The sequence below is a fragment of the Oncorhynchus keta genome, unplaced genomic scaffold, assembly GCF_023373465.1.
Source record: "Oncorhynchus keta strain PuntledgeMale-10-30-2019 unplaced genomic scaffold, Oket_V2 Un_contig_2440_pilon_pilon, whole genome shotgun sequence".
In the NCBI taxonomy this organism is placed as follows: domain Eukaryota; kingdom Metazoa; phylum Chordata; class Actinopteri; order Salmoniformes; family Salmonidae; genus Oncorhynchus; species Oncorhynchus keta.
The window spans coordinates 570,844-594,890 of NW_026283886.1; the positions used below are offsets into that span (position 1 = coordinate 570,844).

The window sequence follows — 24,047 nt, forward strand, 5'->3', positions numbered from 1 at the left end:
TGTGTGTGTGCTTATTGAAAATAGTTGTCTACATACAGACCCATCAATCAAAGACAGTTGGTTTTATCTGCAAAGGGCATAGATTGTATGGATTACAATCGGACAAGGAATGTAACTAGAAGGAACATTCCTTGCTGTTAGATTACCGAAGAACTCCAGTGACCTGACAAGTCCTGTACCCTCTCTGCTGCAGTGACTGAGGGCACTGTTTTCAAGCCATCTCTCCTCCATCTTAATGCATACGTTTTAAATTATATGTGAGCTAAATATAAAAAACATTTCCTTAAAGTGTATTTTTGTTTTAAAGTTCTAATGTTACTGTCCCCACTACAACAACAAAAAAATATGTAGAATTCCATTCATTCCTATCCTATGGAGGACTGCTCCTTCTGGGGAGTGCCAATATGACTGACCTGTGGCTTCAAAGTCACTCGGTGGCCAATTCACAATGCCGTCCAGGGTTTGTATACATCACTGGTGAGAACTTGCGTTTCTAAGCAACGCGTCCCTCCTGAAACAGGCTATGAGGAAATAATGGTAGCTAAAGGTACAGCAAGTTATGTTTCTTATCTATTAATATGAATCGACAATTATTTAGGTATTCTCCAAATTATGACAAATTCAAGTAGTATTTTCAATTAATTGTATATCATTTTTAGAGCTCACTTGTCAAACAAAGTTCCAACTTCCATTGCTTGCTGGCTAGCTAATGTTAGCTAGCTAGTTAGTACAGAGCATTGCTGTAAAGATTGCGCATTACCTTTCAAGGGGGAGCTACCCACTGGGTAAAAACTGGTTGAATAAACGTTGTTTCCACGTATTTTTATGTGATGCCGTTGAATGAACCTAAATCCAATTACTTGGTTACATGTAATGTTGATTTCACGTTCCATTCACGTTAACGTTAGTAGACAACTCAACCAAATGTAAATCAAAACCAGACGTTGAACTGACGTCTGTGCCCATGTGGGTGGCTAGATATTTGGTTCACAAAGTTACCATAAATGAAAAATGACAGCCTGTGAATGTGAATCATAACAGGCAGCTGGTACAGAAATCAATGTCTTTGTGTGCGCTGTGCATCATATCGCTACTGAATGTGTATGAACCAAGAGAGGTCTGAACATGGACCCAGGTGACCATGCATGCCCAAAAGTGCCATGTCATATCCTGAAACCAGAGAGTTGCTCATTCAAGCTCTGTAGACCAGTGTATACCAAGGCTTCTTTGCTGTCTATGTCAAACAGTGAGGGGATGAGCAGTGGCAAAATGAAAGTGGTGGGCCGCCTCTCCCGAGCAGCAGAGGCCAAACGACGGATGGCAGATGGCCAGGACATGCTGACCTCCATGACACAGATGGTGGCCTGCACCCAGGACATCCAGCAGAGATACCGCAGCATCCTGGGGCCACTCTCCCTCTTCTTCCAGTCCAACCCTGAGGGAGAGAAGAGGGCAGGTGTGTGGGGATCTAAAGCTGTTTGAGGGAAGACAGCCTGGTGCCTTGTGTGAGGTGCTATTGTTGATCCGTGATTGTATGCAAGAGGCCTTTGAGTTAATTGAATCAACAAAAGGATGTCTAGACAGTTTTACCCACCTAAATTCTAAAGTGTAGGCCTATTCATTTACAGGGCTGACCTGAAAACACACACAGGGTGTCGATCTACACAGTCTATTTTCTCTATCCACATGCCCCACACATCTCTTATGATGCCAAAACAAAATATGTTTATTGTTTTTTTGAATGGAGGTGATACAGGAGAATGAAAGGTATGTACACACGTCCCGGGTGTGTTGTTCCTCCCAGACAGGGTCCAGGAGGAGAGAACAGTGTCCCCGTCGGTGTCAGAGGGGGTGAAGACCAACCCCACCTCCCTGGCTGACATGCGTCAGCAGCTGCAGTACCGGATCCAGGAGCATTCCGTGCTCCACTCCACCCCTGTGGAGGATCAGCAAGCTCTGGTGAGCCACTCCATTAGGATACACTATACACTCTCTCTCCTAAGCATCTACTAAATGGATGGATGGTTGGATAGATAGATGGATGGAACAGTGTCACACACACACAGCCCCCATCCACCCAAAACACTCTGCGACCCCCAAGGCGGCGGTAATGACGTCAGAGCTGGGCCTGATCTGGCAGGACCTGAAGGGGCTGATGGACGAGCCCACGCTGAACCAGGAGGAGAACAGGCAGCTGCAGGCGGAGACGTGCCAGGAGGTGCTCCGCATCTGCCAGGAGCTCTACCTCAACTATCTCCACCTGCTGGACAGGCTGAGGCGCCGCGCCGTCTTCAGCGACCAGGCCAACCGCAGCCGCCTGGGGGCCCAGATGGCCATAGACTGCACCAGCCTGTGAGTGACTGGCGAGCAGGGTTTTCCCGAGCTCCATTATTTCCTAGATGAGGATCTAAAGTCCTCAAATCAACATCTATAGCTTCTTTAAACCAAGATTTACAATTGGAACCAATTGTAGCCAAATTCTTGTAGTCGAAAATGCATGCTAAGCTCGTTACTTGAATTATTGATCATCCACCTTTTGTCGATAAGTGCAAACTCACCAAGCAGCTGTAAATACAATTGGTTGTATTTATTGTTCTCCTTTTTGCTAACGGTTATTCTTTCTCTGCAGTTTAAACGTCCACTCGATCAGACGCAGCGTAGCGGCAGGGATCAAGGCAACACGGAGAGCCCGGCTGAGCGCTGAGAGACCCAGAGCTGCCGGACGCGACCTGAAGGGGGCGATGGAGACACACACAGCGCTGCCATGCAAACTGGACTTTGGTCTGACTCTGCAGACCAAGGCTGGCTGCAAGAAGAGCGGTGCCATCAGGCAGGGCAAAAACCCTATCGAGAGGGACCTCCGAGAGGTGAGAGACAGAGAAAAAGAGAGGGAGAGAGTGTGTGTGTGTGTGTGTGTGTGTGTGTGTGTGTGTGTGTGTGTGTGTGTGTGTGTGTGTGTGTGTGTGTGTGTGTGTGTGTGTGTGTGTGTGTGTGTGTGTGTGTGTGTGTGTGTGTGTGTGTGTGTGTGTGTGTGTGTGTGTGTGTGTGTGTGTGTGCGTGCGTGCGTGCGTGCGTGCGTGCGTGCGTGCGTGCGTGCGTGCGTGCGTGCGTGCGTGTGTGTGTGTGTGTCTCCATGCGTGTGAATGTGTGTGTAAACTTGCTTCTCTGCTGTTTTGGTGTGTGTGTGTCTGGTAAAGCTACAGGGAGCTGAGATGTTCCCTTCTTTCTCCCTGTCTGTCTCCCTGTCTGTCTCCCTGTCTGTCTCCCTGTCTGTCTCCCTGTCTGTCTCCCTGTCTGTCTCCCTGTCTGTCTGTCTGTCTGTCTGTCTGTCTGTCTGTCTGTCTGTCTGTCTGTCAGATGACTGAGAAGATGGGAGACATGGACCTGGAGCAGGTCTATGACCTGATGCCCTGCCACCTGGAACTGATCACTAACAAAGGCTTGCTATCTCTCTCTTGCTCTTTTCTCTCTATTGCTCTGTCTCTTTCTCTGTCTCTCTCTTTCTCTCTCTGTCTCTCTCTCTCTTTCTCAATCTCTCTTTCTCTGTCTCTGTCTTTCACTCTCTCTGTCTCTCTCCCTCTGTCTCTCTCCCTCTATCTCTCTTTCTCTCTCTCACTTTCTCTCTCTCTGTCTCTCTCTCTCTTTCTCTATCTCTCTTTCTATGTCTCTCTCTTTCTCTCTCTCTGTCTCTCTCTCTCTTTCTCTCTCTCTCTTTCTCTCTCTGTCTCTCTCTCTCTTTCTCTATCTCTCTTTCTCTGTCTCTCTCTTTCTCTCTCTCTATCTCTCTTTCTCTGTCTCTCTCTTTCTCTATCTCTCTTTCTCTCACACAGACAGGCACACACACATATAGTCAAGTACACTTGTGACAATAATAAACAATTGTTTGTTAGTACGAGTAGTAATGATATGTGTGTGTGTGTTTAGATGCAACGCGGGCCAGCTTGGCCAATGTTTCACAGTCAGATGAGGAACCCAGCATGTATTACCATGGCTACACCAGACTAGAGGTATTGGTATAGTTGCACTGTACTATTAACACCCACTCCAACTGGTCCCTGAAGACATGCATACAGGATGGTTATTATTTATTTATGATTTATTATTAGTATGAGTTATATTATGTATGAGTTTATTAGTATGAGTTTATGCAGTTATTTTTGTGAGCACCCAGGGGTGTAGTTCCATGCCAGACCTGCAGAGGGAGACTCTCCTGGAGGAGCTGGAGATGGAGGCCCTGCCTGCCAGACCCCAGTCGCCTCTGGTGCTGCTGGCCACTGGGCCCTGCTCCAACATCGAGAAGCCCATTGACCCGGCCCACGACCTCAGGAGGTGTGTGCGATAGAGTGTGTGTGTGTGTGTGTGTGTGTGTATGTGTGAGTGTGTGTGTGTGTATGTTTGTTCTTATGTGTGTGTATGTGTCTAGGTTGCTACAGGACAGAGTGATTGTGGATCAGGCTGTGACAGACTCTGACACAGACCTCCCTCCTCTGATCAAGGCCCTGGCGTGGAGAGGTTCCACCAAACTACAACAGCTCACACACACTCTGCAGGTAGGGAACACTCTCTGTAGGTAGGGAACACACTCTGCAGGTAGGGAACACACTCTGTAGGTAGGGAACACACTCTGTAGGTAGGGAACACACTCTGCAGGTAGGGAACACACTCTGTAGGTAGGGAACACACTCTGTAGGTAGGGAACACACTCTGTAGGTAGGGAACACACTCTGTAGGTAGGGAACACACTCTGTAGGTAGGGAACACACTCTGTAGGTAGGGAACACACTCTGTAGGTAGGGAACACACTCTGCAGGTAGGGAACACACTCTGTAGGTAGGGAACACACTCTGTAGGTAGGGAACACACTCTGCAGGTAGGGAACACACACACACACACACACACACACACACACACACACACACACACACACACACACACACACACACACACACACACACACACACACACACACACACACACACACATTCTCTCACCATAGTATACTTCCTATATACCCTCCCCCCATCTATTCTTGTCCAATCCTAGAAACAGGAAGAGGAGGGGGAGAAGAGGGAGGGTGCCAGTGGAGGAAGGTACAGGGTGCCAGTGGAGGAACCGGAGCACCCCCAGGGAGCTGTGGTGAACGTGGCCCTGTCCCACGTCTCTCTAGCCCGCACAGCCGCCGCCCGCGTCTCAGACAGGGTTCTCCGCGACACCATTAACATCCACACGTACCCACCCGTCTACAACTACCTCACCAAAGAGGTGGGTCACAGAGGAGGCGGAGGATAGACATGTTATTATTACTACTTAGTGTGTGATGATGGTACTGTTATACTGTTACTATCATTATGACCTCATCATGGTGGTCTGACCCCTCTCTCTCTCTCTCTTTTTCTCTAAACAGCTTGAGCTCTCTTCAGTGCAATGGCTGGATCGTAACCTGTTTGCCGGGGAAGAAATAAAGGAAGTTTATAAGGAGTTATCCAAAAGCAAATCTACACAGTATCTCAACTTCGATGAGGTGAGATATACTCTTTTACATTGCCTGTTGAATTTAATTCAGAAAAAATTCATTCTTAAATTGGCAATTGTTGATCCAGAATTTCAATTAATCTCTTGAATATCAATAGAATTGACTCCCTGTTGATCTGTTCCTTTCCCCTATAGGACCCCATGATAGAGCCAGCCCTGACCAACATCAGATGGAGTATGAAGAAGAAGAACCACCAGAGGTTCATCAACCCACAGCTGAAGAGACAGAACACCAACGCCATGTCCCACAGGTACTGTACCATGTATCCCACTTGACTCAATACCTGAACACCACTTTAACACGCTCTCTCTCATAATACAACACATTTTCTCACAGATGTAATGTGTGTGTGTAACTCAAAGTGTGTGTGTGTGTGTGTGTGTGTGTGTGTGTGTGTGTGTGTGTGTGTGTGTGTGTGTGTGTGTGTGTGTGTGTGTGTGTGTGTGTGTGTGTGTGTGTGTGTGTGTGTGTGTGTGTGTGTGTGTGTGTGTGTGTGTGTGTGTGTGTGTGTGTGTGTGTGTGTGTGTGTGTGTGTGTGTGTGTGTGTGTGTGTGTGTGTGTGTGTGTCCAGGAAAAGGACTGAGATCCCAGCGGACCATAAGAAACCGGAAGACCAGAATTCCCGAGCCTTCACAGCCTGGCTGCAGTGGTGGAAGACTGACCTCTCAGTCGAGGACTACCTCCGATACATCACCAATCAGGTCAGAGGTCACACATTCTGTAGTTACAGGAAGCAAATAGAAGAAGACTTTCTAATTAATAGAAGGCAGTAAATGCATAAAAATCGATTGAGTAACTAGAAGAAAATCAACCGGTTTTGTTTACAAATAAATCTCAATAAACTTTTGAATTGGACCATAGGTTCTGCATGTACATTATACATTTACATTTACATTTAAGTCATTTAGCAGACGCTCTTATCCAGAGCGACTTACAAATTGGTGCATTCACCTTATGACATCCAGTGGAACAGCCACTTTACAATAGTGCATCTAAATCTTTTAAGGGGGGGGGGGTGAGAAGGATTACTTTATCCTATCCTAGGTATTCCTTAAAGAGGTGGGGTTTCAGGTGTCTCCGGAAGGTGGTGATTGACTCCGCTGTCCTGGCGTCGTGAGGGAGTGTGTTCCACCATTGGGGAGCCAGAGCAGCGAACAGTTTTGACTGGGCTGAGCGGGAACTGTACTTCCTCAGTGGTAGGGAGGCGAGCAGGCCAGAGGTGGATGAACGCAGTGCCCTTGTTTGGGTGTAGGGACTGATCAGAGCCTGGAGGTACTGAGGTGCCGTTCCCCTCACAGCTCCGTAGGCAAGCACCATGGTCTTGTAGCGGATGCGAGCTTCAACTGGAAGCCAGTGGAGAGAGCGGAGGAGCGGGGTGACGTGAGAGAACTTGGGAAGGTTGAACACCAGACGGGCTGCGGCGTTCTGGATGAGTTGTAGGGGTTTAATGGCACAGGCAGGGAGCCCAGCCAACAGCGAGTTGCAGTAATCCAGACGGGAGATGACAAGTGCCTGGATTAGGACCTGCGCCGCTTCCTGTGTGAGGCAGGGTCGTACTCTGCGGATGTTGTAGAGCATGAACCTACAGGAACGGGCTACCGCCTTGATGTTAGTTGAGAACGACAGGGTGTTGTCCAGGATTACGCCAAGGTTCTTAGCGCTCTGGGAGGAGGACACAATGGAGTTGTCAACCGTGATGGCGAGATCATGGAACGGGCAGTCCTTCCCCGGGAGGAAGAGCAGCTCCGTCTTGCCGAGGTTCAGCTTGAGGTGGTGATCCGTCATCCACACTGATATGTCTGCCAGACATGCAGAGATGCGATTCACCACCTGGTCATCAGAAGGAGGAAAGGAGAAGATTAATTGTGTGTCGTCTGCATAGCAATGATAGGAGAGACCATGTGAGGTTATGACAGAGCCAAGTGACTTGGTGTATAGCGAGAATAGGAGAGGGCCTAGAACAGAGCCCTGGGGGACACCAGTGGTGAGAGCGCGTGGTGAGGAGACAGATTCTCGCCACGCCACCTGGTAGGAGCGACCTGTCAGGTAGGACGCAATCCAAGCGTGGGCCGCGCCGGAGATGCCCAACTCGGAGAGGGTGGAGAGGAGGATCTGATGGTTCACAGTATCGAAGGCAGCCGATAGGTCTAGAAGGATGAGAGCAGAGGAGAGAGAGTTAGCTTTAGCGGTGCGGAGCGCCTCCGTGATACAGAGAAGAGCAGTCTCAGTTGAATGACTAGTCTTGAAACCTGACTGATTTGGATCAAGAAGGTCATTCTAAGAGAGATATTCTGAGAGATTATAGACATGGCTTGATTTATTTTTTGTGTTTTGATGTTGTTTTTTAGTAGTTCTACTTTTTTTATATTGAATACTGTGCCCTGTTGTGTAGGGCTTGAAAGTTAAGCGTTTCACTATATTTGTGCATGTGACAAATAAAACATGAAATTTGAAATAGGTGCTGGTACTCATTTTGGGCTTGAGTACTGTTTATATTTAGGTGCCAGAACTTTTCAATCATTATTCTATAAGAGGTGCTGGACCTCAAGCAGTAGAAAAGTCAAGGTGCCGGTACTCAGTACCGAATGTAATTAATACTTTTTGAATGAATGAATAACATTTTATTTTCGTGTCAAAACGCCAATTGGCAACCCATCCCTTATGGGATTAATTGACACATAAACAAACATTACAATAATTCAATAAAGAAAGAAGGAAAGAATAAGTAAGGTACATACATACATACATACATACATACATACATACATACATACATACATACATACATACATACATACATACATACATACATACATACATACATAACATAACATAACATAACATAACATAACATAACATAACCAGATAAATAAATACAGAAAAAAAGAAACAGAATAAAAAGACCCAAATATGTATAATTGCTAGTAAACTCAAGAATGTCTTCACCAAAACAAAACTGAAAAACACTTCTCTTAGTACCTGGATTTCTAAAAGTCATTATCTGTGTTTTTGTCTAGTTGATCATGAGTCTCTATATTTTACACTAATTGACTGCACATAATAACATGTTCTGCAGGTCTTGTTCAGTTTCTTCCATGAAAATAGTATCATCAGCATATAAAAGGATTCTTAACATTTCATCATCATATCTTACTCCATTATTTAACTGTTGAATTTCTTTTGCCAAATAATTTATAAACAAAGCAAACAAAGTCTGTGATAAGGCGTCTCCTTGTTTAACACCCGAGGGTGTGGTAAACCAGTCTGTGCCATATTCATTAACATGCACACAAGCAATTGATACTTTGTAAAGAGACTGGATTGCGTGATAAAATTTCCCGTCAACCCTTGTCTTTAACAAACTATAGGCTAAAATATCCCTATTTTCAAAATCAAAAGCTTTCTACAAATCAATGAAACGTGCAAAAGTAGGCTTCTCTTTGTGTAATCTATTTCTGATTATTGTACATACCGAGAAGATATGATCTGTACAGGCTCTGGATTTACAAAAAACATTTTGTTCTTCCACCAGAATGTTTTGATTCTCCAAAAATGTAATTAGCCTATTGTTGAGGTGTCACGCCCTGGTCGAAGTATATTGTGTTTGTCTTTATTTATTTGGTCAGGCCGGGGTGTGACATGGGTTTATTGTGGTGTGTTTTGTCTTGGGGTTTTGTTAGGATTTGGGTGTGTGGCTTAGTGGGGGTATCTAGCAAAGTCTATGGCTGTCTGGAGTGGTTCTCAATTAGAGGCAGGTGTTTATCGTTATCTCTGATTGGGAACCATATTTAGGCAGCCATATTCTTTGAGTGTTTTGTGGGTGATTGTTCCTGTCTTTGTGTTTGCACCAGATAGGGCTGTTTTGGTTTTCGCATTTCATTATTTTGTAGTTTCTTCATGTATCGTTTTTTCCTTCATTAAAATATCATGAATCATCATCACGCTGCATTTTGGTCCGACTCTCCTTCTCCACAAGAAAGCCGTTACATGAGGATGGATGAAAATATAATTTACAAACTGTACTTAATAAACTTATGCCTCTATAGTTCAGTTGCACTCTTGGGTAATTTTTTGAAGATTTGGGAATGTGATTCACTATAGACTTATACCAAGTGGATGGCAGTATACTGTACTCAAAACACATTTGGAGCAAATCATATAGGACGTCAATTAATTTAGGGGATTTTAAAACCTCATCAGGCAGTTCATCAATGCCAAACGCTTTCCCATTTTTTGCAGCATCAATCACCTTCTTAACTTCTGCCACAGACAGCTCATTTAAATACAGGTTACATATATAAGATGGTTCTAACATTGTATTTTCCAGTTTAGTTTTCAGGGAACATATGTCTTTATAAAAAAAAATCTTCAAAATATGCCACATTTTCGTTACCTGAGAACAAACTGGCAAACCCCTTCTCCCACTCTTTAAGTACCTGTGTAATATCAGAATACCAGTGTTTTTCCAGGCCCAATTCAAGCACTAGATACATGTCCAATAATTTCCATGTCCAGTTATTGTTGTGGTATCAGAGAGTGATTGACTAGGACTCTCTCTGTCTATGTAGGACAATGACTACCTGTGGGCGGCGTTCCACCTGTACGATAGTGGCGATAGTGACGATGAGGAGGACGAGAGAAGAAGACTGCTCCAGCTACGAGGAGACGAGAGGAAGAAGTCTGTCTGTCTGTCTGTCTTACTGTCTGTCTGTCTGTCTGTCTGTCTGTCTGTCTGTCTGTCTGTCTGTCTGTCTGTATGTATGTATGTATGTATGTATGTATGTATGTATGTATGTATGTCTGTCTGTCTGTCTGTCTGTCTGTCTGCCCCACTATTTTCATTATTTTTTCTACATTCTTTTTTGTTGTAATCATGTTTCTTACATTATGAGGACTTTGATCAGCTAACAAACCAGTGTGTGTGGATAGGAGGCGGAGGCAGAAGATGGAGGCTCTAAAGGGTCAGAAGCAGGAGTACGTGACAGGGGTGTGGAACGTCAACACGGTGCTGCTGGGAGGGCTGTGGAAGGAACCCGATCTGGAGGGTAAACACACACGCACACTGTGACTTTTAACCATCGTAATTCAGTGAGTCATTCAAACGCAGGACGTTCCAGTCAAGGATCGCGAAATAAAAGGAAGTCAAACAGTTCTGGTTTAGTAGGTAATGTCATGACTCATTGGATTTCTGGCTTATTGGTGCTAAACCTGTTTCATAGCCTATTGTTTATAGACTCATAGGTAACCTATTGTCTGTTGGGTTTTTTACAGAGGAGGAAGAGAGCCCAGATGAAGAAATAACCAGCTCTAAACAGGTATGTGTGTGTGTGCGTGTCTTAGTACACAGATGATACTATAAATGTACTGTAAATGGATACTATAAATGAACTGTAAATGCAGAATATGCAGTAAATGTACCATAAATGGATTTACAGCCATTGTAATACTGTCAGGTTTTATGTGTCATTAAGACTGGGAGCCTTCGATCTGGGTAGTTCTCTCCTTCCTTGTCCCATTCCATCATCTCTCTTTCTCTGTCCCATTCCATAATCTCTCCTTCCTTGTCCCATTCCATCATCTCTCTTTCTCTGTCCCATTCCATCATCTCTCCTTCCTTGTCCCATTCCATCATCTCTCCTTCCTTGTCCCATTCCATCATCTCTCTTTCTCTGTCCCATTCCATCATCTCTCCTTCCTTGTCCCATTCCATCATCTCTCTTTCTCTGTCCCATTCCATCATCTCTCCTTCCTTGTCCCATTCCATCATCTCTCTTTCTCTGTCCCATTCCATCATCTCTCTTTCTCTGTCCCATTCCATCATCTCTCTTTCTCTGTCCCATTCCATCATCTCTCTTTCTCTGTCCCATTCCATCATCTCTCTTTCTCTGTCCCATTCCATCATCTCTCTTTCTCTGTCCCATTCCATCATCTCTCTTTCTCTGTCCCATTCCATCATCTCTCTTTCTCTGTCCCATTCCATCATCTTTCTTTCTCTGTCCCATTCCATCATCTCTCCAATTCCTTCAGATCTACGCAAAGGCTCATAACAATTTGGGACTGATTGGGTTCTGTTCCAAATCAAACTCTAGCTTCTACCCCTAGGGACTTTCTGTAGACTTGAATTTAATAGGCCTTAGCAATATGGATACTATTTCCCTTTAAACATTTTTTTAACTAACTGTCCTTTCTCCCTGTCAGAAGGCCTATAAGAGGACAGTGAGTGAGGGGAGCAAGGAGGCCAGTCGAGGGGGGGTGATGGGAGAGGGGGACCAGGTCCAGAGCAGGCTGGAGAGGATCTGGACACTCCTCTGCCTACCCGATACCTACAGACTGGACATGGCCATTAAGTACAGCTCCCACGCACGCAGGGACCAGCTGGAGGAGGTGTGCACAGTACATAGACACACACGCATACGATAACAAATACATACAGGTGAATGCACACTTATTGTACAAGTATCATGCCACCATCTATAGCAGGCCTGTCTAATTCTGGTCCTGGAGGGCCTAAATACTTATATTTTTTGTTTCTACCTGGTAGTTAATTGTACTCACCTGGTGTCCCAGGTCTGAATTAGCCCCTGATCAGAAGGAGAGAATGAAACCCAGAAGTTTTTGGGCCCTCCAGGACTGACATTGGACAGCCCTGATAGAGGTTAGCAGAGATGGTAGCATGATACTTGATGCTGTGTTCATATTATCTCACCATATCACCATAGACACAGAGCTCACCATATCACCATAGAGACATAGCTCACCATATCACCAAAAACACAGAGCTCACCACCATATCACCATAGGCACAGAGCTCACCACCATATCACCATAGAAACAGAGATCACCATATCATCATAGAGACAGAGCTCACCATATCACCATAGAGACAGAGCTCACCATATCACCATAGACACAGAGCTCACTGTATCACCATATAGATAGAGCTCACCATATAACCATAGACACAGAGCTCACCTTAGAAACAGAGCTCACCATATCACCATAGACACAGAGCTCACCATATCACCGAAGAGACAGAGCTCACCATATCACCAAAGAGACAGAGCTCACCATAGAGACAGAGATCACCATATCACCATAGAGACCGAGCTCACCATATCACCATAGACACAGAGTTTACCATATCACCATAGAGACAGAGCTCACCATATCACCATAGACACAGAGCTCACCATATCACCGAAGAGACAGAGCTCACCATATCACCAAAGAGACAGAGCTCACCATATCACCAAAGAGACAGAGCTCACCATATCACCAAAGAGACAGAGCTCACCATATCACCGAAGAGACAGAGCTCACCATATCACCAAAGAGACAGAGCTCACCATAGAGACAGAGATCACCATATCACCAAAGAGACAGAGCTCACCATAGAGACAGAGATCACCATATCACCATAGAGACAGAGATCACCATATCACCGTAGAGACAGAGATCACCATATCACCATAGACACAGAGTTCACCATATACTTCCAAAATCTTTTCTATACCTTGAACAGAATTTTGTGTTTATGCATACATTTGTGTATGTGTGTGTGTCCATGTGTGTGTATTTGTATACATCCGTGTGTGTGTGCGTTTCCTCCCAGGCTACAGCAGCATGGGAGCACGCTGCCCGTCTCATCCAGCAGAGGGAGTCTCTGCTGGCTCGTCTGGAGCTGTTTGAGAGGGACGCTTCTGACCCCAACCGCTTCTTCCTGCAAGGTACTGCATAATATATATCTGCTCTGGGGTAAAGTTTCCCCTAGGTGCAGATATATTACCACGAGCCCGTCCTCCCCAATTAAGATGACACCAGCCTCCTGTGCTCCTTACAATATTATAACATATTGCTTTTACAGCATATTGTATTGGATGATATATTGTAAGTTGCTAAATATATCATCATATTATTATTGTTATAAATAAAAGGCAGTTGATGAAATATCTAATGGACAAAAAATGTACAGCACCTGGTATTCCCAGGCAGTCTCCCAGCCAAGTACTAACTAGGCCCAACCCTGCATAGCTTCTGAGAGGCTAGTATGGTCGTAAGTGAAGGAGCATATCTTCATACACTATACAAAGGGAATGTCTCTCGCTCTATCTTTGTCTCTTTCTTTCCTTCCATCTTTCCTCCCTTCCTCTCACTTTACTTTTCTATCTTTCTTTCCTTCCACTCTCTTTTCTTTCTATTTATTCTTTCCTGCCCCTCTCTCTCTTTCTCACTTGCAAACTCATTTTTTTCTTTCTCAGGCTACCGAGGCACCTCTCTAGCCAGGATGGATGAGTCCAAGCACCGGAGAAAACTCAACTCCCAGATCTCTTCTCTGGAGAAGGTTTTGTCTAAGATTCTCCAACACATTACAGACAGCTTCCATGACACTGTCACCTACAAGGTGAGTCAGGCCAATGGGCCATACATCATGGGTCTATTAATTAGTGTACAGCGTAGCAAAATGTTTCGCAACGGAAGAAAAAAAAACGGTGTTTCTTATTAGACAAATTGAGCAAAGTCCCTCCTCGTTTTTGCTTGTTTGCTTCCGTTGATTTCCTAGTGAATATGACCCACTAGTGTCATTGTGCTCTCTGACATACAGCACATGCAGTATGCTATGGGGGATAGAGAGAGACAGAGAGAAAGCAGAGTTTTTAGGTTGGTGATTTACCCTCATTGAAAGAGCTTTGCCGTTCCCTCACCTTCTCTATTTCTCTCTCCCTCACATTCTCTGTTTCTTCCTCTGGCCGTGTCCAAAATCGGTCCTGTCTTGCCTACTACTTACTAAAACTGCACAATGTGTAATAGTCGTATATCCTATCTTGAACATACAAGTTAGAAAAAATGTATGCAGTAAGCTACAAATATTGACATACTAGGTGTAACAGTACTCTTCTGGCGTTGTGTACATCAGTCATCGACACGGAACTCCAATATGTAGCACCAATCATGTAGCTTTATTCTGATAAGAACGACACAAGATTGCACGTCATGCAATGCCCGTCTCACCATCCAACTCTGCACTCACGCACTGTACAAAATATATGAACCCCCCCCACCAGACACAGTAAGTTGCTAGCTAATACTGGCGTGAATTCTCTACAACAAAATGCACAACAAATATTCTCCAAAAACCCCTGCATCTTATGTGTGATGTTTGAATAACATTTACGAACTATTTGATATAAATTGTACATTTAAATCATCACTTGAGAGCATAAAATCACTTTTGACGTACGGTGCTTTGCAACCAACAACTTACCGCTGGTTTGGTGCTTGTTCACTGGGACGATTCTAACTGGAACATCCCCCTCGTAAGCAAGCTACGCAAACCAGCCAATAAGATGCCATGTTGAGTAGGTGAAGGCAAGACAAACTCAAACCAAAACCCATTGGCTTAACAATAAAGTGGCAAGGGGAATCACCAATATAACCCTGTTACACTCCCCCTACTGAATTCCACTTGCCAAGAAAAATAACAAAATACAAAACGGCACTGTGCAAACATACCAGATACAGAGACACTCAACATATGTACAGAATAATCCAGAGAAAAAAAATGTACTACCTAATAGAGAACTAAAAGGTAACGCTGTGTATATCAAGGATGCAGACCCTGCTTTAAATCAGTCACTAAATATTCCAGTCCTTAGACTATTCTCCTTGAGAATTAGAGTGAAAAGTGGTTGATCAAACCCCTTAGCCCTCATAGGTAAACATGCCCTGTCACATGTTAAGTACACTCGGTGACTTTAAAACATCCAAGTAATAAAATAAACCACCATAAGAGACTTTATCATATGTCACATTACCATCCTGCAACCTCTAATTATGGTCACAATGATGTAAAAGCAAAACAAATAAAAGATGTCAATACCATTGACCCTCTATTCACATATTTTACCTTCAAGAGCTAACTTTCTGCTGATTCATAATCTCAATCAGTCTTGACACTGGTTTAATAGCCTTCCTGCCCTTGACCTAATATGACCCCGACTACCTTCAACTGCATAAGGGGTAACAGTGTTGTGCACTGTTGCAATAGTGTGTCCGTCAACACAGTCAGTACTTAACTGATCAGGTAAGGAATGGTCCGCGTTTGGTAGGTCAGTACGGATATCGTAAGCAGACTGGTCAATTAGCTCACTCACTACACTGTTACAGTCTCGGTCAGATTCTTGAAGACTCTCTGATCGAGGCAGACCTTCCAGCTGCAGTATATCATCCACGGAAACCAAAGGTGGAATATCCTGAGCATCCAAGGATCGCACATCACCCTCCAGGCTTGTGTCACCTGTTCCTTCAGAAGACAACTCTGACACCCACACTCTGGTTCTGTACTCAGCACCATCATCCACTGCAGTGTCCATGGCAGCTGAGACCACTAGGCTGTCATTCATGTCCTCAGACTCTGTTAATCCAGACATGTCTGTTCCCTCCTCAACAGCAGCATGGGGAAGAGGAAGAAAGTTGACTGGCATTATCAGATTGCGATGTACCATCTTCTCCCGTCCAGTGGAGCTGTTCTGAATCTTAAAAGTGTGACTGTCAGCATTCAATCCAGTGACAAGGTAGACAGTATCCTCCCAACGGTCAGCGAGCTTCCGCTTTCCCCGCTCCCCCTTGTTAGCCAGCAATACTCGATCCCCAATCTCCACTGGTGCTCCTCTGACTCTTCTGTCATAAAGGTCAGCATGCCTCTTCAACTGCTTCGCTGCAGATGCCTGTGCTGCATTCATGGCTTCTTTCAGATCTCTCCTCAAAGACTGAACAAACTGGTCATAGTCGACAACTTCTGAGAAGACCCAAAACCTCAACACTCTCATGAGCACGCTCTCTCCGGGATGGTCTTCTCCCCCTCTCAACAAAGAAGATGACTTTGCTGATCACGTTGTCATCACGCTGCTTACTCATCAGTAGGTCGTGTGGCAGAACATCGACATTGGTCTGCTCTGATGGCATAACAGCCTGTGGGAGCTGTGGCAACAGCAGTGCATGTGAGCCCACTTCACCCACCCAGCACCTATGTGAATGAAGAACAGCTGCAACTTCATGTCTTGATAAAGCACCAGATGGGGGGTCAACAGTAGCCTGACAGCTAATGACCACTTCGTTGGAGTCAGAGGCTTTGTCAAAGGGGTGGCTGGACCAGCGAAACACATCTTGCACTCTGTCTGTGCGCACAGCGTCGGCTTCAGCTAGTAAGGTCTCGTACGGGACCCTTGTCAGGCGATGGAGTACACTGGGTCGTACGAAGGGCTCTCTGCTCAAAGCATCTGCAACAACATTCATTTTTCCAGGGATGTATTTAATGTCAAACTCGTACGGTGCCAGCTTGGCGACCCATCTCTGTTCACAAGCATCAAGCTTTGCTTTGGTCAGAATGTATGTCAAGGGATTATTATCCGTCCATACCGTGAACTGCTGTCCCCGTAGCCAGTGGTGGAACTTGTCACAGATAGCCCATTTCATGGCAAAGAACTCGAGCCTGTGCGCAGGATACCTTGACTGTGCATAACTGAGGGACTTGCTCGCGAAGGCTATAGGTCTCGCTGTAGCTCCCGGTTCTTGCACCTGAGATAGCACAGCACCTAAGCCATTGCTGGATGCATCCACCGAGAGTAGAAAGGGTTTTCAAAGTTGGGGTGGGCCAACAAAACCTGGTCCAGCAAGGCTTGCTTTAGCTGGAATAAGGCCTGTCTGCATTCTGTTGTCCAGTCGGCAGCCGTCAACTTCCTGACAGGTGAGCTTCGCTTCTTTTTCCAGCGTGGAGCCTTGTGTCCAGTAGTCAATCCAAAGAGAGGCTTTGCAATGGTCGAGCAACCTTCAATGAACTGTTGATAATACACCACCATCCCAAGGAATGACCTCAATTTCTTCTGAGATGGAATGTCAGTGCCATCTTTCATCAGATCATCTTCTGTTACTCCTGTAATGGCCCTCACCTTCTCAGGGTCTGTAGCTACACCATCCGCACTAATGATATGCCCCAGAAACTTCACAGACCTCTGCAGAAAGTTACATTTTTTTGGCGCCAACTTCAGGTTGTGAGCCTTGAGACGCTCAAAAACCATTTCCAGGCGCTGTATAGCCAGATCTTCAGTGGGCGCATAGACCAAGACATCGTCAAGGTAACACAGCAGGCTAAGAAAGTTCTGATCCCCAAAGATGTTTAGCATCATCCTCATGAAGGTTGCCGGACTATTACACAACCCCTGTGGCAATCGATTGTATTCGTACAATCCAAATGGGGACGTAAAAGCTGTGAATCTCCGGTCATCCTCATGCACTTCCACATTGTAGTAGCCAGAGGTAAGGTCCATTGTCGAGAAAAAGGCATTTCCACCTAACGCAGCCAGCGCGTCAGCCTGGTGAGGGAGTGGGTGGGCGTCTTTGATGGTGCGAGCATTGAGCAAACGAAAATCAGTACAGAGTCTCAGGTCTCCAGACTTCTTCCATACAAGGACAAGGGGAGAGGCGAACTCACTACTAGACTTCCTTATGATATCACGTTCTTCCATCTCATTCAATGCTTGTTTGAGCTTCTCATAATTATTTGGTGAAAGGCGTCGGTAGGGAATCCGAAAGGGTTTCTCATCACTCAGTTGAATGCGGTGAAGACATCCGGAAGCTTTTCCACAATCCAACTTGTGCCTGGAAAAAATAGACTGGTACTCAGCTATGAGCTGGGTGAGTTTCTTCTTACCAGCAGGAGACGCTTGACAGGAGGAGACATCAATATCAGTCAAACCTAAGTCACGTAAGACCTCAGGCTCGCTTGAACTGTCAGGTCCGTCAGTATCGTGAAGTTGGCTGGAACCGTCAGTCAGTGTCAAGTCATCTTGGCAGTCAGTGAGTATATCAGCCGTTCTCTGCACTTGCTGCTGTAAAGCTGCTGATGAACCATCATTCACACCCGAACAGTCAAAGTCCTCTAGAGCCATGCAAGGAAAGACATCGGCTAGAGTGGCGTTTCGTCTCAATGTCACTGTCTTCTGAGAAGGGTTTATCACTCTAACAGGGAGCCACCCATCCCCCCGCAATAGAGCTACTGTCCTCCCTACCAGTATTGACCTTGGTGTTGACCTTGAACTGCTGGGCTCAATGACAACAGCACTGCCAGCTGATAGATTCTGAGTGTTTCGTAGTCTGCCCCAGACTAAGTGCTCCTGCATAGGCTCTAGAGTCACAGCCCCTTTTAGTCTCACAGTTCCAACTTTGTCAGGTACTTCACTGTCTCTCCATCTCTCCACATTAGCCATCATCTCGATTAGCTTGCTCTCCTCACCCCCGTCACACACAGGAGTGTAAACCCTCTTCCAGAGATCTCCATCCGTCTTCAGGTGGCGAATCAAGTGCTTTAGGAGATTGCTGCCCAAGATGAGGTCATCACTCTGGCCTTCAACCACCAGTGTAGGCACAGCGACTCTACATCCGTACACCTCCATCTCCAGCTCACATACTCCCAAAGGCCTCGTCTTCAACCCACCACAACCAACCAAGACTACCTCTGTAGGACTCAATGATGGACTTTTCAACACTCCTGCATGCAACAGTTCAGGTAAGACCCTAGAGCTCAAGGTACAAGCCATGGACCCACTGTCAAGCATAGCTCTCACTTCCACTTCTCCTCCTATTAACACCTTGGCATAGAATAAATCATCATATGGGGAAAGTCTCTGTGTGCTCTGCATTATGATACTCTTCTCAGTCTCCATTTCGTCACAAACACTTTTATATACAGACTCCAAATCAACAGCTCTCACTGATGGGGACTCTACAAAAGGCCTCTCCCCTTCTACATGCAGGCCTACTAGTTTCCTGGAAGCTGAGCGGTGATTGCTGTAGGGACTCCACTAGCTGTGCTCAGAGCTGCGGCCTTGGGGCACTGAGAGCGTGCGTGGCCAGCTACATGACAAAGAAAGCAGAGGTGATTGGCCCTGCAGTGAAAGTAAGTATCATGTCCAGCATCCCCGCACACGTTACATGGCCCATTAGACTTCACTTTGCTCCTATTCCCTTTTTGGAACTTATGGTCAGACTGTTGTGGCCTCTGCTCCAGCACACGCTCCAGCATGGCAAGGATACGTTCCATGGGCTCAGCTGAGCCCTGAATAGGCTGGGCTGGGTAAGGCAACGTATTGGGTACTTCCATGTGGGACCTCACAGCAGGCATGGTAATCGGCATGACAGCACCAACTTCCTGCTTCATTGTTGCGATGGCTGGGGTCACCGTAGATAAGTGAGTGTACCTCCGCTCCCTCCTGTATTCATCCAGCCTCTCATGAACATCTGCAGCGGTCCACTGCTGTAATGGCTTGCACTTAAAGATAAGCGACAGTTCAGCATTAGGGCAATGTCTGATAAACATGACTGTGAGCTCACGAGATGGGTCTTCAACACTTTTTTTCTGTCTCTTTAGACAATCTTCAGCAACCTCCATAGCCCTGTTCAGTCTGAGCCAATATTCAAATGGTTGTTCATCAGTCAGAGGTAATGTGGCATAAAAGTCAGCAAGGGGCATGCTTGAAAAAACAGTGTCACTAAAATGTTGTTTCAGTATGTCAAAGATGGGACTCGGGCCTTTAGATAAATCAATGGAGGGATTGCTGCGTATGCCAACTTTAACAACATCGCGGGCCCTTCCCATAAGCCTGCCCATAACCTCAACTGCTTGGTCCATCACAGACACGCCCCTCTTACGCATGTAAACCATGACCATATCCTCCCACTCATGCACTGTGCACTTTTCAGAGCCATCCCCCAAAAATACACCGGTTCCCTGATATCAGACTTCAATACCAGGTTCAGGCCTGACACATCCATACCCCTCGAGCTGCATACACTCCCCATAACATTGTCCCCAACATGTCCAGCAATTGCCTTAGACTCCAAACAGGAGGCAATGTTCTCCCCAATGGAATGACCAATCTGCTGTACTATGTCTGCTATGAAATCCATGGAGACCTCCCCACTCCCTGTATTTGGCAAACCTCTTTCATACACATCCTTGGGCGTGTCCATGGATAAACTATCATCAAAACCCTCCAGTTTGGGCATAGGTGTAGAAGCAACTGGAATTTTGGCTGAACCCCTACCCACAGATGGTGACAGATTAAATGACAGGAAACCCCTACCTCTCCCAACACCTTCCATTTTAACAATGGGAAATCAACACCCTAATGAAAATGTAAACAGCAAAACATGTATAAATATATCACCTAAATCTCACCTATATCTAGTACACTGGTAAAACTCACCCTACTTATATCAGATATACATCAGAATTGCAAATAAACAAGTAACACAAAAGTTATCCTTTGTCTGTGAAGAGCCTCAGAGAGAGAAATTATCAATTGCAATAATAAAACGTTCTAGTGGCGCCATCTTGTGGCGAAATGCGATATTGCCAAACTGCACCAGCAACGTCTTATCTGATTCTTCAACAGCAACCACGGCGAAGTTCTGGGATGGAAATCCAACGAAGGATGATCCGGGTCACGGCACCACTGTAACAGTACTCTTCTGGCGTTGTGTACATCAGTCATCGACACGGAACTCCAATATGTAGCACCAATCATGTAGCTTTATTCTGATAAGAACGACACAAGATTGCACGTCATGCAATGCCCGTCTCACCATCCAACTCTGCACTCACGCACGCTGGTTTGGTGCTTGTTCACTGGGCAGTTACCAAAATAATACAATTACAATATAATATCTTTAACAATGTACCTGATAAGAACGACACAAGATTGCACGTCATGCAATGCCCGTCTCACCATCCAACTCTGCACTCACGCACGCTGGTTTGGTGCTTGTTCACTGGGCAGTTACCAAAATAATACAATTACAATATAATATCTTTAACAATGTACCTGATAAGAACGACACAAGATTGCACGTCATGCAATGCCCGTCTCACCATCCAACTCTGCACTCACGCACTGTACAAAATATATGAACCCCCCCACCAGACACAGTAAGTTGCTAGCTAATACTGGCGTGAATTCTCTACAACAAAATGCACAACAAATATTCTCCAAAAACCCCTGCATCTTATGTGTGATGTTTGAATAACATTTACGAACTATTTGATATAAATTGTACATTTAAATCATCACTTGAGAGCATAAAATCACTTTTGACGTACGGTGCTTTGCAACCAACAACTTACCGCTGGTTTGGTGCTTGTTCACTGGGACGATTCTAACTGGAACATCCCCCCTCGTAAGCAAGCTACGCAAACCAGCCAATAAGATGCCATGTTGAGTAGGTGAAGGCAAGACAAACTCAAACCAAAAACCCATTGGCTTAACAATAAAGTGGCAAGGGGAATCACCAATATAACCCTGTTACACTGGCTCATACATACTGAGAAAACGCTATGGAGATCTGCGCCATCCCCCTTATCTGATTATCCCCAATAACCAGAACTTGTCAACTCATCATCAAGTCCTACATTGGTTTAATCAGGTGTAGTAGTATTGGGCTAGAACAAAAGCCCCAAAACTCTGGTGCAGCCAGACTTAGCAGTTTCCTCACAACTGTGTTTTCAACGGTCACCCTCTCACTCTCTCCAGGGGAGGCCGTACAGGGAGAAGATGCGCTGGGACCGCATCGAGATGCTCTACTGGCTGCAGCAGGAGCGCCGGGTCCAGGCTCTGGAGAGGGTGGTGGAGGGGAGGGGCTCTCTCCCCACCAGACTGCCCCCCCTCAACCCCAACCTTCAGCTGTACCCGGGCACCCACCCCACCCCCCAAGGACACACCCCGACCCTCAGCCAGAGACCCCACCCTCACACACACAGCCCCTCCAACCCAACCCAGGCGAGCTCAGTGTATCCAGTATAAGTTTGAACGTTGTAAGCAAATAAATAAAATGCTTGGAAAATTGTTTGTATGCATGCACTGCTTGGAAGGAAGTATTATATTTGATCATTTGTATGTATTCATATTATGTATAATCCATTATCACTATCCCTTGTCAAGTAAATGTATGAACGTGATTGGATAATATATATGCACTACTAGTAGGTTCATATGACATTGTCAACATTTGATATGGTGAATATTTTGTCATTAATCATTTACATTATTTTGTTCTGAGTGTGGCAGAAACATGCAACTCTAAGTGCCATGACAAAAGGAACGCTGTTTGCACTATGAGTCTATGTCGGGCCACTGTTAAGTGTCTTATCAGTATTGCCAAGTGCAATACCAAAGATACTGAGCTAGCACTGCAGGCCTACAAGTTTACAATGAACAACAAGCTGTCACGTATCACCAGGCAGCCTGCTCCCATCTGCCTAGTTACAGTCAAGCGCATGCTTTATCTCACCCTCTCACGTGTGCGCGAAACGCCACCGCATTGGTCATTTGAGACCGGGGGCAGTTGTTTTTGTTATAATTCAGGAAGAACCTTACTCATTTCAAAAATAGGTGGGGATTACATTTATTTACAGAATTACATTATTTTGAAAGGAAATTATTATAAACTTGAGCACTTATCGAGTGTGGATAGCGAGCTCCTGTGTCGAGCAAATAGATACATGTGAGTAATTGTGTTTCAAATGTTTCATTTCCTTACAACTTATTACGAGTGAAGTATGTGCCACCTTCAGTTAAAAAGTCTTGTTCTTATCTGTTGTTTTAATAAACATACAATGTTTGTCTGCCTGTGGAAATAATAAACGTATAAATAGCGTTTGTTATGCATACTATATAGCCTACTACAGACAGCTGCTGTGTAGTTTTGGGAATGTCGGCTAGCTACACTGCTGTGTCCCACAGCTGTCAAATTAACCTTGGTAGTTAACTATAACGTTACGGTCTAAGTGCACAGTTAGCTAGCTATACGCCAGTCAGCTACTTTATGTATGTATGTATGTATGTATGTATGTATGTATGTATGTATGTATGTATGTATATATATATATATATATATATATATATATATATATATATATATATATATATATATATATATATGTGTGTGTGTGTGTGTGTGTATATATAAACGTGTAACCCGACTAAATGACAAAAGCCCACAATCAATGTTCACTCTAAAGAGGAAATTTGGTAACTTCCTGACGTTGAATCAGCAATATTTGGGCAAGTCAGTGCACGCAGACTGAATGGAGGAGATGGATAACGAAAGTAGTCTCAATTGTTGTTTTTCTGCTACAAATTAACGTTAGATGGTCAAGTCAGTCAGACTTATTCCATTCTCAACCACATTCATGGAGAAAAAAGTCACCTGTCCTTACGAAATATATTGCAGTCAGAGTGCTGTATAACTGCAGTATGCTGCAAATACTGCCTCCAAAATACCACAGTCGACTGCAATCTTTTTTTGTAAGGGCAGCATTTCCAAATATTTTCTGGCACTGTAGTATTACAAGGATCTTCATCATACTGTACATCTACCTATCAGAGCTCTTATCAGTTTCCAGTTTTATTTTAGGTTGGGCACAGGAGTCACACTAAGAGGCAGCAGTGCAAGTAGTAGTACT

The 24,047-nt window shown here is 45.0% G+C and overlaps 2 protein-coding genes across 5 annotated transcripts in view; both read left to right on the forward strand.

Annotated features, from left to right (window-relative positions):
* The first annotated feature begins 438 nt into the window (after window positions 1-438).
* Window positions 439-23,239, forward strand: ccdc87 (coiled-coil domain containing 87). Of its 3 annotated transcripts, none has more exons than XM_052505619.1 (20): window positions 439-547; window positions 1,248-1,456; window positions 1,805-1,959; window positions 2,102-2,352; window positions 2,630-2,867; window positions 3,358-3,439; window positions 3,925-4,007; window positions 4,172-4,329; window positions 4,424-4,550; window positions 5,044-5,262; window positions 5,405-5,521; window positions 5,668-5,783; window positions 6,105-6,234; window positions 10,102-10,211; window positions 10,463-10,578; window positions 10,805-10,848; window positions 11,732-11,917; window positions 13,146-13,260; window positions 13,792-13,934; window positions 22,117-23,239. In XM_052505619.1, the coding sequence occupies exons 2-20, from the start codon at window positions 1,255-1,257 to the stop codon at window positions 22,384-22,386; spliced, it is 2,862 nt and encodes a 953-aa protein (XP_052361579.1). In that variant the 5' UTR covers window positions 439-547; window positions 1,248-1,254; the 3' UTR covers window positions 22,387-23,239. The 3 variants fall into 3 exon arrangements, with proteins under 3 accessions (XP_052361579.1, XP_052361580.1, XP_052361581.1); XM_052505620.1 differs by having other exon boundaries at window positions 11,735-11,917; window positions 22,117-22,441; XM_052505621.1 differs by lacking the exon at window positions 22,117-23,239 and adding an exon at window positions 20,983-21,256.
* LOC118378593 (apoptotic protease-activating factor 1-like) overlaps window positions 22,698-24,047 on the forward strand; it is a 67,754-nt gene continuing 66,404 nt past the window's right edge. For both annotated transcript variants that reach the window (XR_008110274.1, XM_052505618.1), the window contains exon 1: window positions 22,698-23,086. Coding sequence is in view for 1 of the 2 variants with exons in the window: in XM_052505618.1 (XP_052361578.1) it covers window positions 22,698-23,086 (389 nt within the window). In the remaining variant the exon portion in view is untranslated. The remainder of the gene's footprint in view (window positions 23,087-24,047) is intronic.

Bases quoted from the DNA above. Each gene is read 5' to 3' on its own strand.
- ccdc87 (XM_052505619.1), top strand. From the start codon at position 1,255: ATGAGCAGTGGCAAAATGAAAGTGGTGGGCCGCCTCTCCCGAGCAGCA. The intron at 5,784-6,104 runs GTACTGTACCAT...GTGTGTGTCCAG, and splicing joins ACCAACGCCATGTCCCACAG to GAAAAGGACTGAGATCCCAG. The intron at 13,935-22,116 runs GTGAGTCAGGCC...CACTCTCTCCAG, and splicing joins ATGACACTGTCACCTACAAG to GGGAGGCCGTACAGGGAGAA.